Below are 15,779 nucleotides of genomic sequence, written 5' to 3' on the forward strand. Positions count from 1 at the left end.
AAGAACAGAGTTAAGGAGTAAGAGCTTACAGAATAAATGATGTGTTTTTTTTTTTTTTTGAGACGGAGTTTCGCTCTTGTTGCCCAGGCTGGAGTGCAATGGCGCGATCTCGGCTCACCGCAACCTCCGCCTCCTGGGTTCAGGCAATTCTCCTGCCTCAGCCTCCTGAGTAGCTGGGATTACAGGCACACGCCACCATGCCCAGCTAATTTTTAGTATTTTTAGTAGAGACGGGGTTTCACCATGTTGACCAGGATGGTCTCGATCTCTCGACCTCGTGATCCACCCGTCTCGGCCTCCCAAAGTGCTGGGATTACAGGCTTGAGCCACCGCGCCCGGCCATAAATGATGTTTTAAGGTGGAAACATGGTATGTTCACGAAATTGTAAGGAGATAACAAACTTGAGACTAGTGGGAGATTAGTGGGAGATAAACTGAGACAGTTTATAGAGTTGATACTTTATTCTGTAGGTGTGGAAAGCCAATGGCAGTTTTGAATGGGGGTTGAGATGGATAGCATTGGTATTTAACAATGTTTAAGTTGGAACCATTGTGTAGAATGCATTCAGAGAGAAAGAAGATAATTTCAGAGTTAAAGTGGCAAGAATAAAGAAAACCTGGGCCGGGCGCGGTGGCTCAAGCCTGTAATCCCAGCACTTTGGGAGTCCAAGGCGGGTGGATCATGAGGTCAAAAGATCGAGACCATCCTGGTCAACATGGTGAAACCCCGTCTCTACTAAAAATACAAAAAATTAGCTGGGCATGGTGGCACGTGCCTGTAATCCCTGCTACGCAGGAGGTTGAGGCAGGAGAATTGCCTGAACCCAGGAGGCGGAGGTTGCGGTGAGCCAAGATCGTGCCATTGCACTCCAGCCTGGGTAACAAGAGCGAAACTCCATCTCAAAAAAAAAAAAAAAAGAAAGAAAGAAAACCTGAATAAAACAGGGTGGGTTGCAATGGATTTGTGAAATATTTTAAAGTAGGCTTTGTTGACTAAATAAATGGCTGCCTAATGATGGATAAAAGAGAGAGAAAATAAGCCAATAGTAATGTGGATTTTAAGTCTTTAATAGAAATAGGGTGTTGGTTGGGAAAAGAACATTTGAGAAAGAAGAAAAAGTTTGATTTTAGTTATGTTTAGTTAGAAACTAAAAAGTTCTTCTGTAGGGAAGTAGAGCTGAGCGATTAGAGTGTAAGTTTGGGGGTAGAGCTAAAGAGTTGCATGTACTCAGCATAAGATATTTTCAAGGTTCTAAGTCCAAAGCAACATCTAACTTAAAACAAGCTTGTCAGGGGAATAAATCTAGTGCCTCAGAGTGGATTTTAAGCTACACAACTGGAATCTACCTCCAAAACCATGTAAAGGTTGATGTTTATATTAAAACTCGAGTTAATTCTAAATATTTTCTAATTGCAAAAATATATAATTCTTGGAGATGTTCAAGGGGAAGTAAGAGGAAGAAAATTCAAGAGAACTGGGGAGATAAATGTTTGTTTGTTTGAGATGAAGTCTTACTCTGTAAGGCAGGCTGGAGTGCAGTGGCATAATCCTGGCTCACTGCAACCTCTGCCTCCTGGGTTCAAGCGATTCTCCTGCCTCAGCCTCCTGAGTAGCTGGGATTACAGGCCTCTGCCACCATACCCAGCTAATGTTGTATTTTTAGTAGAGTTGGGGTTTCACCACGTTGGCCAGGCTGCTTCTGAACTCCTGACCTCAGGTGATCCACCTGCCTTGGTCTCCCAAAGTGTTGGGATTACAGATGTGAGCCACTGTGCCTGGCAGAAAGTGTGTTTTGAAATCATTGCTCATGAAAGATGATATTAATACAAAATATTTGTTGTACATTAGCACTATAAAATTCAGCCTATGCTGAAGCTAAGCTTCGAGAATCACTGTGAAAAAGAAATTGATCTCTCTTGTAGTTAGTCTTCTAAACTGGCTGCCACTTTTTGTGAAAGCTTACATATCTAAATACCTGTAATCTAAGCATTTAATGTCTAAATGTGACTTCTTAATTCATTTCAGAGGGGATGCGAAAACAAGGCTTATTTCAATGGCTCGATTCACTACAGACTGATAACCTCACCTCTCCAGACCTGCAGCTCACCGTGGGAGCAGTGATTGTGGAGGAAATGAGAGCAGCCATAGAGAGAGAGACTGGTTTTCAGTGTTCAGCTGGAATTTCACACAATAAGGTGAAGGCTAATAGTAGATTTCAAAGAGAAACATTGATATCCTTAGTCAAATACCGCAAGGATAGTGGGACATTTAAATTATTACACATAGGCTGGATTCAGTGGCACATGCCTGTGTGGATGGATCACTTGAGCCCAGGAGTTCCAGAGCAGCCTGGGCAACGTGTTGAAACCCCTGTCTCTACAAAAAATTAGCCAGGCATGGTGGTGCACACCTACAGTCCCAGCTACTCAGGAGGCTGAGGTGGGAGGATCAGCTGAGTCTGGGAAGTTGAAGCTGCAGTGAGCTGAGATCATGCCACTGCACTTCAGCCTGGATGACAGACTGTCTGAAAAAAAAAAAAAAAAAAAAAAAAAAGTTGTTACACATATACTTTGAATGGATTTCTGTTTAAATTCATGTTGAGGCCCATATCAAAGCATAAATAATTCTGTAACATGGAAATGGACATTAAATATGTACTTTACTAAGAAGCAAGCTGAAGGCTGGGCGTGGTGGCTCACGCTTGTAATCCTAGCACTTTGGGAGGCTGAGGCAGGTAGATCACCTGAGGTGAGGAGTTTGGGACCAGCCTGATCAGTATGGTAAAACATAATCTCTACTAAAAATAAAAATAAAATTAGCCAGGCATGGTGGCATGCACCTATAGTGGGGCTGGGCTACTCAGGAGGCTGAGGCAGGAGAATTGCTTGAACCCAGGAGGTGGAGGTTGCAGTGAACCAAGATCGCACCACTGCACTCCAGCCTGGGCAACAGAGCAAAACTCTGTCTCAAAAAAAAAAAAAAAAAAAAGCTAAAAAATTACAACCAATGCTTATTTATTTAGTGGCATCTAAATGACAGTTGGCCCTCTGTATCTACAAGTTTCATATCTGAGGATTCAACCACCCATGGATCAAAAATATTTTTTAAAAAAATTAAAAGGCCCCCCAGCACTTTGGGAGGCCAAGGCGAGTGGATCACGAGGTCAAGAGATCGAGACCATCCTGGTCAACATGGTGAAACCCCATCTCTACTAAAAATACAAAAAATTGGCCGGGCGCAGTGGCTCAAGCCTGTAATCCCAGCACTTTGGGAGGCCGAGGTGGGTGGATCACGAGGTCAAGAGATCGAGACCATCCTGGTCAAAATGGTGAAACCCCGTCTCTATTAAAAATAAAAAAAATTAGCTGGGCATGGTGGCGTGTGCCTATAATCCCAGCTACTCGGGAGGCTGAGGCAGGAGAATTGCCTGAACCCAGGAGGCGGAGGTCGCGGTGAGCTGAGATCGCGCCATTGCACTCCAGCCTGGGTAAAAAGAGCGAAACTCTGTCTCAAAAAAAAAAAAAAAAAAAAAAAAATTAGCTGGGCATGGTAGTCTGTGCCTATAATCTCAGCTACTCAGGAGGCTGAGGGAGGAGGATTACCTGAACCCAGGAGGTAGAGGTTGCGGTGAGCCAAGATCGTGCCATTGCACTCCAGTCTGGGTAACAAGAACAAAACTCCTTCTCAAAAAAAAAAAAAAAAAAGGCCCAATACAACAATACAGAATTATACAAATGAAAAAACAAGTCCAGGCGCAGTGGCTCATGCCAGTAATCCCACCACTTTGGGAGGTCAAGGCAGGCAGACCACCTGAACTGAAGAGTTTGAGACAAGCCTGGGCAACATGGCAAAACACGTCTCTCCCAAAACTACGAAAAAATTAGCTGGGCATGGTGGCACACACCTGGAGTCCCAGATACTTTGGGGGCTGAGGAAGGAGAATTGCTTGAACCTGGGAGGTGGAGGTTACAGTGAGCCAAGATCCCACCATTGCACTCCAGACTGGACAGCAGAGTGAAACTGTTTCAAAAAAAAAAAAAGTCGGGCACAGTGGCTTATGCCTGTAATCCGAGCACTTTGGGAGGCTGAGATGGGTGGATCACGAGGTCATGAGTTCAAGACCAGCCTGGCCAAGATGGTGAAACCCCATCTCTACTAAAAATATAAAAATTATCCAGGTGTGGTTGCATGTACCTGTAATCCCAGCTACTTGGGAGTCTGAGGCAGACAGCTGCTTAAAAACCCAGGAGGTGGAGGTTGCAGTGAGCTGAGATTGAACCACTGCACTCCAGCCTGGGCGACGGAGTGAGACTCCGTCTCACCCAAAAAAAAAAATTTAAAAAAAGGCCAGGCACTCATGCCTGTAATTCAAGCACTTTGGGAGTCCGACATGGGTGGATCACGAGGTCACGAGTTCAAGACCAGCCTGGCCAACATGGCGAAATCCCATCTCTACTCAAAATATAAAAATTAGCCAGGCATCGTGGTAGGCGCCTGTAATTCCAGCCATGCTGGAGGCTGAGGCAGAATTTCTTGAACCCAGGATGCAGTGAGCCAAGATCATGCCATTGCCCTCCAGCCCGGGCGACAAGAACAAGACTCCATCTCGAAAAAAAAAAAACGGTATACTGTAAGAACTATTTGTATAACATTTACATTGTACATCATATCATGTGTTATAAGTAATTAGAAATGATATAAAATATACAGGTGGATATACAAAGGTTATATGCAAACACTACACCATTTTATATTGTGAGACTTGTACATCTTATTTATGGGACTTGGGATTTTAGTATTCACTGGGGTTCTTAGAACCGATGCCCTGCAGATATTGAGCGATGACAGTATTTCCTTAATGACTCAACCGTCTGTGGAAAAAAGGAGGCTAGTCTTTGAACTTGCATACATTAATCTATTTCATTAATCTCTTATTTTCACTAGCTAAATTTTATTTATTTATTTGTTTTTTGAGATTTGAGGCTCACTCTGTCGCCCAGGGTAGAGTCCAGTGGCCCATTCTTGGCTCACTGCAGCCTACACCTCCTGGGTTCAGGTGGTTCTCCTGCCTCAGCCTCCCGAGTAGCTGGGATTACAGGCACGCACCACCACACTGGCAAATTTTTGTGTTTTTACTGGAGACGAGGTTTCACCATATTGGCCAGGCTGGTCTCGAATTCCTGACCTCAGGTGATCCATGCGCCTGGCCACTTGCTGAATATTTTTATATTATCTTGTTATGTGGAGTTGTCTGGGTATTTTATGCTTTTGCCTATTTCCTGTTTTCTTAGGAGAGCAATAAAGGGAATAATAAAATTTTGTTAATTTAGACCACTATTTTAATTTAGGGTACACAGACAATTCTCAACAATCCAGGAGCAAAATAACTGGTTTTCTGATTAATTATGAATAAAGTGTAGCAAGAGCCCAGGACCTTCATCCCCTTCTGCCCAAAGCTCAGTAATTAGGCAGTGGCTGATTATCCATGGTTGATACCTTCTCCTCCTCCCTTTACTACAAGGAAATTTGCCAAACTACCCATCTGAGTTTTTTTGTTTTTTGGTTTTTTTTTCCTGATTGGATGAAGGGAAAGGAAACAATAGCTTCAATGTAATTTAAACCATACTAAATGTTGCCTAGTAGAAGTTCCTAAAGAATCTCTCTAATGAATTTAGTAATTTTATATTTTGAAACATATAAAAATATAAAGTTATATAAAAATATTTTTAAGATTATATTTCTGTAATTGCAAAGTGATACCATTCAAGTGCTTTATTCTTTGAAAAGAGTTCTCTTGGCCAGGTACAGTGGCTCATGTCTCTAATCCCAGCAGGGAGGCAGCAGATCACCTGAGGTTGGGAGCTTGAAACCAGTCTTACCAACATGGAGAAATCCCATCTTTACTAAAAATAAAAAATTATCTGGGCATGGTGGTGAGCACCTGTAATCCCAAATACTTGGGAGGCTGAGGCAGGAGAACCACTTGAACCCAGGTGGCGGAGGTTGTGGTGAGCCGAGATTGCAGCATTTCACTCCATCCTGGGCAACAAGAGCAAAACTCCATCTCAAAAAAAAAAAAAAAAAAAGTGGGGGCGGGCGCAGTGGCTCATGCCTGTAATCCCAGCACTTTGAGAGGCTGAGGTAGGTGGATCACGAGGTCAAAAGATTGAGACCATCCTGGCCAACATGGTGAAACCCCATCTCTACTAAAAATACAAAAATTAGCCAGGTGTTTGGCACATGCCTGTAGTCCCAGCTACTCGGGAGGCTGAGGCGGAAGAATTGCTTGAACCCGGGAAGCGGCAGTTGCAGTGAGCCGAGACTGCAACACTGTGCTTCAGCCTGGCAACAGAGCAAAACTTTGTCTCAAAAAAAAAAAGGCAGGGCGCGGTGGCTCATGCCTGTAATCCCAACACTTTGGGAGGCCGAGGTGGGTGGATCACGAGGTCAAGAGATCGAGACCATCCTGGTCAACATGGTGAAACCCTGTCTCTACTAAAAATACAAAAATTAGCTGGGCGTGGTGGCACCTGCCTGTAATCCCAGCTACTCGGGAGGCTGAGGCAAGAGAATTGCCTGAACCCAGGAGGCAGAGGTTGCAGTGAGCCGAGATCACACCATTGCACTCCAGCCTGGGTAACAAGAACAAAACTCCGTCTCAAAAAAAAAAAAAAAAAAGTTCTCTTAGGAGCCCGAGGCAGACAGATCACTAGGTGAAGAGATCGAGGCCAAGAGATCGAGATCATCCTGACCAACATGGTGAAACCCCGTCGACACTAAAAATACAACAATTAGGTGCGTGTGGTGGCTCAGGCCTGTAGTCCCAGCTACTCGGGAGGCTGAGGCAGAGAATCACCTGAACCTGGGTAGCCTAGGTTGCAGTGAGCTGAGATTGTACCACTGCACTCCAGCCTAGTGACACAGCAAGATTCCTCTCAAAAAAGAAAAGTGCTAAAGAGTTCTCAAGGATTTTGATTTTTTCATTTTTAAGCGTTATTTGTAATATAAGAAGGTGTTTGCGATTGGAGGATGATTTTTGAGTCCAATCTCTGTAACAGATAACAAATTATGATAATTTGTGTTAAACTGGGGACTCAAAATGGACCGACTATTAATCAAGAAATGTCAATGGGATAGGATAAAACAAGTTTATCTCAACATTTTTATGTAGACACACTGAGAAAAGCATCTTGCTTGAGTTTCTCCTGCAGTTTCTCTACTTTTCAAACCTCTCGAAGTTGGATTAAATGGGAAGGAAAAAATGACTAGAGGAAAACTGAGAACGGGAGAGATGTGGGAAAAACAATGAGGATAATGATACTGTGTTATGTTCCCACTGGGGATGTTGTGGGATACCAAGTTTTAGAGGTGTCTTAGTTTCTGGTTTTGGTTTTGTTTTTAATGTAGAAACTATTTGTTACAGCCATTAAGCTCTGTGTGTGTGTGTGTATGTATGTTTATATTCACCAACTATGGTGGGTTGACAGTAATGAGGTTTTTACACTTTGCATGCTTCCAGGTCCTGGCAAAACTGGCCTGTGGACTAAACAAGCCCAACCGCCAAACCCTGGTTTCACATGGGTCAGTCCCACAGCTCTTCAGCCAAATGCCCATTCGTAAAATGTAAGTATTCAGGCAGCACCTTAAATTTCAATTATATCCCTGTGTAGAAACTCTCTGGCTGTGGTTTCTTGTGTTACTAATAAAGGACTGGAGCCAGGGGAAATAGGTACCAGTTAGAAGGAAGATAACACAGAACATTTTGAAACACTCGCTGAGACTTTATTTATTTATTTTGAAAGAGTTTTGCTCTTGTTGCCCAGGCTGAAAGTGCAATGGCACAGTGTTGGCTCCCTGCAACCTCTGCCTCCTGGGTTCAAGCAATTCTCCTGCCTCAGCCTCCTGAGTAGCTGGAATTACAGGCTCCCACCATACCCAGCTAATTTTTGTAATTTTAGTAGAGAAGGGTTTCACCATGTTGGCCAGGGTGGTCTCGAACTCCTAATCTCAGGTGATTCAGCCTCCCAAAATGCTGGGCTTAACAGGCATGAGCCACTGCGCCCAGCCACACTGAGACTTTTAATGAACCTTCAATTCTGGGTTATCTGTGGCAGATACTTAATCCTGAATTTTTTAAAAATGAGCTAGGTGTGGTGGCTCACACCTGTAGTCCCAGCACTTGGGAGGCCAGGGTGAGTGGGTCACTTGAGCCCAGGGAGTCAAAACCAGTCTGAGCAACATAGTGAGATCCCATCGCTATAAAAAAATAAATAAATAAACCAAGTTTTAACTCTATGGTTAACTTCCCTCTAGACTTTTTATTCGTCTGTTACTAAGTAACAACTAGGAATTTTACTTCTTTTCTTTCCTCTAATAGCAAATCAAGGTATTCAGGGCTGCTGAATTTCAGCTTCCAAAGTAGGCAAAAGAGAAGAAGCCAAGTCAGATGAACAGGTTATGCCTAGTAGTTGTGTAGCCTTGACAAGGACTTACTATAATGTAGAAGAGACAAGGTAAAAAGCAATAGTAGGCCGGGCCCGGTTGCTCAAGCCTGTAATCCCAGCACTTTGGGAGGCCGAGGCGGGTGGATCACAAGGGCGAGAGATTGAGACCATACTGGTCAACATGGTGAAACCCCATCTCCACTAAAAATAAAAAAAATAAAAAAAATTAGCTGGGCATGGTGGCACGTGCCTGTAATCCCAGCTACTCAGGAGGCTGAGGCAGGAGAATTGCTTGAACCCAGGAGGCAGAGGTTGCGGTGAGCCGAGATCGCACCATTGCACTCCAGCCTGGGTAACAAGAGCGAAACTCCGTCTCAAAAAAAAAAAAAAAAGCAATAGTAAAAGTGCTGTCATAAGACTGCATAATTGCTAAAGGAATTGTGCAGGTAGAACAAAGTTCACAAAAGAAAAATTTGGAGGAGAATTTATAAAAAGTCATGGGATTTTGTTTTGAATTTTGGCACAATTTGGAGTCAGACAAGAACAGCAAAGCAATACTGATTTGGAGAACTTTTTAGCACAAAGAGAGGAAAGTATGAGATATTTTCAGTGAACTAGAACCTAAAGTAGTTTAGCCTTACCATATTGAGGAAGATAATGGAAATAGACTGAAAAAATGGGTTACAGATGATAGGGAACCTCAAAGGCTAGGCTAAAGAATTTTCACTATGTTCTTTTGTTTTTTTGAGATGGAGTCTCTCCCTGTTGCCTAGGCTGGAGTGCAGTGGCATGATCTCAGCTCATTGCAGCCTCCACCTCCTGGGTTCAAGTGATCTCTTGCCTCAGCCTCCCAAGTAGCTGGGACTACAGTCGCACACCATCATGCTTGACTAATTTTTGTATTTTTAGTAAAGACAAGGTTTAGTAAAGACCATTTTAGCCAGGCTGATCTCTTGGCCTCAAGTGATCCATCTGCCTTGGCCTCCCAAAGTGCTGGGATTACAGGCATGAGCCACCATGCCCAAACGACTATGTTCTTAAGGACAAGTTTAGGTTACATATTCCCTTTTTTTTTTTTTTCCTTTGAGACAGAGTCTTGCTCTGTCTCCCAGACTGGAGTGCAGTTGTACAATTGGAGCTCACCGCAGTCTCAACCTCCTTGGCTCAAGCAATCCTCCTGCCTCAGCCTCCCAAGTACCTGGAACCACAGGCACATGCAACCATGCCCATTTAATTTGCTGGAGTACAGTGGCACAATCTCAGCTCAATGTAACCTCTGCCTCCTGGGCTCAAGTGATCCTCCCACTTCAGCCTCCTGAGTAGCTCAGACTACAGGTGCATAACACCGCATCAACTAATTGTAGAGACAAGGTTTTGCCATGCTGTTCAGGCTGTTCTCAAACTCCTGGGCTCAAGTGATCTACTTGCTTCGGCCTCTCAAAGTGCTGGGACCACAGGTATGAGCCACTGCACCTGGCTTTAATTTTTTTTTGTAGAATTGGTGGTCTTACTTTGTTGCCCAGGCTGGTCTCAAACTCCTGGACTCAAGCAATCTCCCCACCTTGGCCTCCCAAAGTGCTGGGATTATAGGCTGAGCCACTGTGCCCAGCCAGATTACATATTCTTAAGTTTTAGCCATGGAAGGGATTTATTTTGTGTTTGGAATTTTAATCCCCAAACAGGACAGCAGATGTTGTACAATTGAAAATTTTATATATGGTTTACTTGATAGTTAATCAAGGACTCTAACCTTTTAGTTATGTTATTGTTAATCTTATCCTCAAATTCTAATACCCAGAGCAACTGAATTCCCAGAATATATGCTCTCATTTGTCCTGAACCTTTTGGAGAGCTACTTACAAAAGCAGAATGTCTTATGTTTGCCACTAATTAGATAATTATGATGTGACCTATCTATTCTTATTCTCCTTTGTTGTCAGCCGTAGTCTTGGAGGAAAGCTGGGGGCCTCTGTCATTGAGATCCTAGGGGTAGAATACATGGGTGAATTGACCCAGTTCACTGAATCCCAGCTCCAGAGTCATTTTGGGGAGAAGAATGGGTAAGTGATTCATATTTTTAAAAATCATAACCTTTATGGAGATGCTACATTCAAATATAGACAAAAGCATCTAGTAAACTCTACACCTATATTTAGGTTAACATTTGTTTCTTGAGATAATTTCACTGGTCCTTCTTGCTTTAAAATCTTGGGTTACTATGGCCTATCAGTCTAGAGTAGTTCTTTCCATGTACCTCAGTGGTTGATTGATAGAATTTGTTACTTTCATGCCTGGGTATATACTAATTGCATCGTTCTTGCATGCTGAGATGCTATATTCTCTTAAAATCTTTGTGTTTAATGCCCTAGCAAACACACTTGGGGATGTGAATCAGTGGCTTGCTTGGCATTTTTCCAAAAATACAGATGATGATTTGGCTTTAGAAAACAGAACCAGTGTTCTCATTATCCATATACTGCACTGGAATTCATTGAGAAGGGCAGGAGTTCTGTCAGAGGTCCAATATGCTAAATTTTCGACAAGTTTTTCCTTTTTCATGAAAAGGATAAAAGGGCAGTATAATATAGTTATTTAGTTTTAACAAGAATAACCATTTAATTTCACCTTAACGTTTTTTGCTGGTCTTATTAGGTCTTGGCTGTATGCCATGTGCCGAGGGATTGAACATGATCCAGTTAAACCCAGGCAACTACCCAAAACCATTGGCTGTAGTAAGAACTTCCCAGGAAAAACAGCTCTTGTTACTCGGGAACAGGTAAGCAGGCATTCTTGACAGAATACTACCTCTTTTAAAGAGGTCAACGAGTTAGGTTTTGGTAGCTGTGGAAGGTTTAATAGGTTAGAGCAGACTTTTATAAAGTTTGAAGAAAACATGTTCTTTCCTTGGGTTGAAAATGGACTAGTTTATGATTTATTACTTTTTTTCCTTTTTTCCATTTAAATAAAATGGAATTTCTCATTTGTTTAGTAGATGGGGACTTTGAAAGCCTAAGATATTATACTTCAAGTTTGGGTCTTGTCTTTTTCTCAGAGCTGGAACATGCTTGAAAGTCACCTGATGGCATACCAGCAGAAAAATAAAATGAAAGGCTTGAACTAAGGCAGGACAGAAGGAATTAGAACATTTCTATGATCTGCTGATCCTTTGATTATGGGGGACATAAAAAGAACAAATCCACCATCTAGTTCTTAATAAATTACGAATATCTAAATGGAAGATGAAGTCTCAATACTTTTTTAGGTACAATGGTGGCTGTTGCAGTTAGCCCAGGAACTAGAGGAGAGACTGACCAAAGACCGAAATGATGTAAGATTTTTTTTCTTTATTCCTGGGTGGGGTGTGCTTTGCGATTTACCTATCAGCTTCTCTTTACCTTATGGGGTGGGAACAAAGACAGAAGAGAGTATCAGCATAGACCCTTGACCTCCTAGGTTCAAGCTATCCTCCCAATTCAGCCTCCTGAGTAGCAGGGACTACAGGTACATGCCACTACAACTGGCTACATGTTTTTTTTTGTAGAGACAGGGTCTTGCTAGGTTGCTCAGGCTGGTCTTGAACTCCAGCTAAGGAAACTTTAAGAATTTTATTTTTTTTTTAAGACAGAGTTTTTCCTCTTGTTGCCCAGGCTGGAGTGCAGTGGCATGATCCTGGCTCACTGCAACCTCTGCCTCCAGATTCAAGTGATTCTCCTGCCTCAGCCTCCCAAGTAGTTGGGATTGCAGGCGCCATACCTGGCTAATTTGTGTGTGTGTGTGTTTTCAGTAGAGGTGGAGTTTCACCATATTGGCCAGGCTTGTCTTGAACGCCTGACCTTGGGTGATCCACCCACCTCAGCCTCCCAAAGTGCTGGGATTACAGGCGTAAGCCACTGTACCCAGCCAATAGTGGCAGTTTTTAAGTACATTTTATTGTGTATATTTGATGTTTACAACATTATGCTACAGGATACATATAGTAAAATAGTTACTATAGTGTAGCAAATTAACATATCTATCATTTTACATACTTCCTGTACCCATTAGCAGTCATTCCCCATTTCTCTCCCACCTATCCCGAGCCCTAGGCAAACACTAGACTGCTTTTTGTTTTTATGGACTTAGTATTCTGGACATTTCATATAAATGGAATCAAAATATGTGGTCTTTTGTGACTGGCTTGAAGTCTAACATGTTTTCAAGGTTCAGCTGTATTGTAGCATGTATCAGTACTTACTCTTTTATTATTTTTTTTATTTTTGAGATAGAGTCTTTCTGTCACCAGGCTAGAGTGTAGTGGGGCGATCTTGGCTCATTGCAACCTCCACCTCCCAAGTTCAAGTGATTCTCCTGCCTCAGCCTCCCGAGTAGCTGGGACTACAGGCACTCGCCATGCCCAGCTTATTTTTGTATATTTAGTAGGCATGGGATTTCACCATGTTGGCCAGGATGGTCTTGATCTCTGGACCTTGTGATCCTCCTGCCTCAGTTCCAAAGTGCTGGGATTACAGGTGTGAGCCACTGTGCTCAGCCAGTTTTTACTCCTTTTTATGGCTGAAAAATACTCTATTGCAGGCGTCCCCAAACTTTTTACACAGGGGGCCAGTTCACTGTCCCTCAGACCGTTGGAGGGCCGCCACATACTGTGCTTCTCTCACTGACCACCAGTGAAAGAGGTGCCCCTTCCTGAGGTGCGGCGGGGGGCTGGATAAATGGCCTCAGGGGGCCGCAGTTTGGGGACGCCTGCTCTATTGTACTAGTATATACCACATTTGGCTTATCCATGTATTAGTGAATGGACATTTGGGTTGTTTCCATTTTTGGCTATTACAAATAATGTTGCTATGAGCATTCATCTACAATAGTACAAAACTACGTGTTACTTTTTAGCTGGAATTGGTGATAAATATTTGTTCCTTGGGTAGGCATCATAGAGGGATTGGATCCACTTGTGTTATTGCCCTGTTCAGTTTTTGCCCACCAGGTGGCACTTGGTTCTCATCTCTCTATAAGCCCCTGGGTCTTCTTTCCACTTGTTTTTTTTTAAATTCAGATGGAGTTTTGCTCTTGTTGCCCAGGCTGGAGTGCAACAGTGCCATCTCGGCTCACCACAACCTCCACCTCCCAGGTCCAAGCAGTTGTCCTGCCTCAGCCTCCCGACTAGCTGGGATTACAGGCATGGGCCACCAAGCCCAGATAATTTTGTATTGTTGGTAGAAACGGGATTTCTCCTAGTTGGTCAGGCTGATCTCGAACTCCAGACCTCAGGTGATTCGCGCCTGCCTTGGCCTCACAAAGTGTTGGGATTACAGGCGTGAGCCACCGTGCCCGGCTTCCACTATTTTTTTTTTTTTTTTTTTTTTTTTTAAGAGACAGGGTCTTCTGTTAAAAGCATTCAGTTTAAAAAAGAAAAAAAAGAGAGAGAGAGACAAAGTCTTGGCTGTCATCCATGCTGGAGCACAGTAGCACAAACTTAGCTCACTGCAGCCTTGCTGCCTCAACCTCCTGGGCTCAAGTAATCTTCCTGCCTTAGCCTCCCACAGTGCTGGGAGTATAGGCATGAGCCACTGTGCCTAGTCCTTTCTTCCCGCTTTGTATCCAGTGGAGATCCCTGAAAATCTGTCTTTAAGCTTTAAAGGACTTTAGCCAAAAATAATTCAGGACATAGCAGATCCTATCACTTCACTGTAAAACATTCCAGTGGTTTCCCTTCACACTTAAGGCACATTAAGGACTTTTTAAGAAGTAATTCTGTAAAGCCAAATATAATCTAATTCCTTGCTACTTCTCTGACTTCTCTAATCTTCCCCTCACTTACTCTAGTCTCCACTCTATTGGCCTCCTTCCCTTTATCTAACACACCAAGTAAGCTCTTACTTTAGCACTGGCCGTTTCTTTGCCCTGGAGACTCTTTGTTCATATATTCTTAATATTTGCTTCCTTGTTTTATTCAAAGCTCTGCTCATGTTTTACCTTCTTCAGGAGGTCCTCCTTAACCCTAACCCTGTCACAGCAGCAGCCTCCATCACTCTCTGCCTTATTCTGCTTTTCTTCATGGCACATTTCTGTTACATGCCTATTTTTTATTATCTATAGTTCCTATTACAACATAGGATCCACGAGGACCTGGACTTTATTTTTTTCTCTCCTGCGCCTCTAGCACTGTCTAAACATACACAGTAGGTATGCAGTTATAGTTGAATAATTTTAGTCAACAAGGACTCCTTTGTCATTGGCAATTTGTATTCCCTCAAGATATATAAATCCGTACAAATGTATTTTTTATCCAAAAAGTAGTTCCTGCTCTCAGCTTATTTGCCTTAGGGGTATTTTTCCTCACTAGCATCTTTTGATTGGGGTCCCTTATGTAGAATTTTAAGCTTATATTTCTGCCTCTTGGCCATTATTATTCAGTTTGCTGAGATTACAGTATTCAGATGCTTCAGACTTCACTGAAAAGTGAGTCATGGAGGCAGGCTTGCTACATGGTATCTTCTCTAGATAAGCTGTAAAAAGGTGTTGGTAGAAACTTCTGGAATTGGTGGTGAATGTTTACCATAAGAGCCTCAGGGCAGAAAAAAGATAGGACTTGACTGAAGGCTAGTTCCACTTTGATTTCAGACAATTACTTACCTGAAACTTTCCTTCAGTCACAGTATAGTATCTATAGTATAGGAGTTACTTGTTATAGTTGTCCTGCTTAGACACCATGAGAAATATTTAGGGGAGTCCCATTTTCATTTGTTCTGTCCTGTTCCCATCATCTGTCAAAACATCCTAGATATTCCAACGTTCCATAACCCAAATTATGTGTTCCATAACCCAAATTATGTCTTCTTCAGTTACTTTTTACACCCAGAAATAGCGTCAACTTTTTTTTTTGTGGAACCATGTAATCAGATTTCTATTCAGAAAATACATTCTGTTGCATAGTTTTTTGTTGGGGTTTTTTTTTTTTGAGATGGAGTCTTGCCCTGTCGTCCAGGCTGGAGTGCAGTGGTACCATCTTGGCTTACTGCAACCTCCGCCTCTCAGGTTCAAGCATTTCTCCTGTCTCAGCCTCTGAAGTAGCTGGGATTATAGGCGCACACCACCACAAGTGGCTAGTTTTTTGTATTTTTTAGTAGAGATGGGGTTTCACCATCTTTGCCAGGCTAGTCTCGAACTCCTGACCTCAGGTGATCCACCCACCTCGGCCTCCCAAAGTGCTGGGATTACAGGTGTGAGCCACCATGCCCGGCCTCTTTCTGTTTTTTACATTTTATCTTTACTCCTTGCAAAACTCAGTCTACCTTTATTCTTGACTTTTAAACTACTGTTTCCAAATCACTGTCACC

General features: G+C 42.8%; 1 protein-coding gene across 2 annotated transcripts in view; it reads left to right on the top strand.

Annotated features, from left to right (window-relative positions):
- POLH (DNA polymerase eta) overlaps positions 1–15,779 on the top strand; it is a 37,298-nt gene that overhangs the window by 16,581 nt on the left and 4,938 nt on the right. For both annotated transcript variants that reach the window (XM_003923038.3, XM_074397846.1), the window contains 5 exons: positions 2,027–2,196; positions 7,521–7,624; positions 10,386–10,505; positions 11,098–11,221; positions 11,708–11,773. In XM_003923038.3, coding sequence (XP_003923087.1) covers positions 2,027–2,196; positions 7,521–7,624; positions 10,386–10,505; positions 11,098–11,221; positions 11,708–11,773 — 584 coding nt within the window. The remainder of the gene's footprint in view (positions 1–2,026; positions 2,197–7,520; positions 7,625–10,385; positions 10,506–11,097; positions 11,222–11,707; positions 11,774–15,779) is intronic.

This window comes from Saimiri boliviensis, chromosome 4 (genome assembly GCF_048565385.1).
Source record: "Saimiri boliviensis isolate mSaiBol1 chromosome 4, mSaiBol1.pri, whole genome shotgun sequence".
Classification (NCBI taxonomy): domain Eukaryota; kingdom Metazoa; phylum Chordata; class Mammalia; order Primates; family Cebidae; genus Saimiri; species Saimiri boliviensis.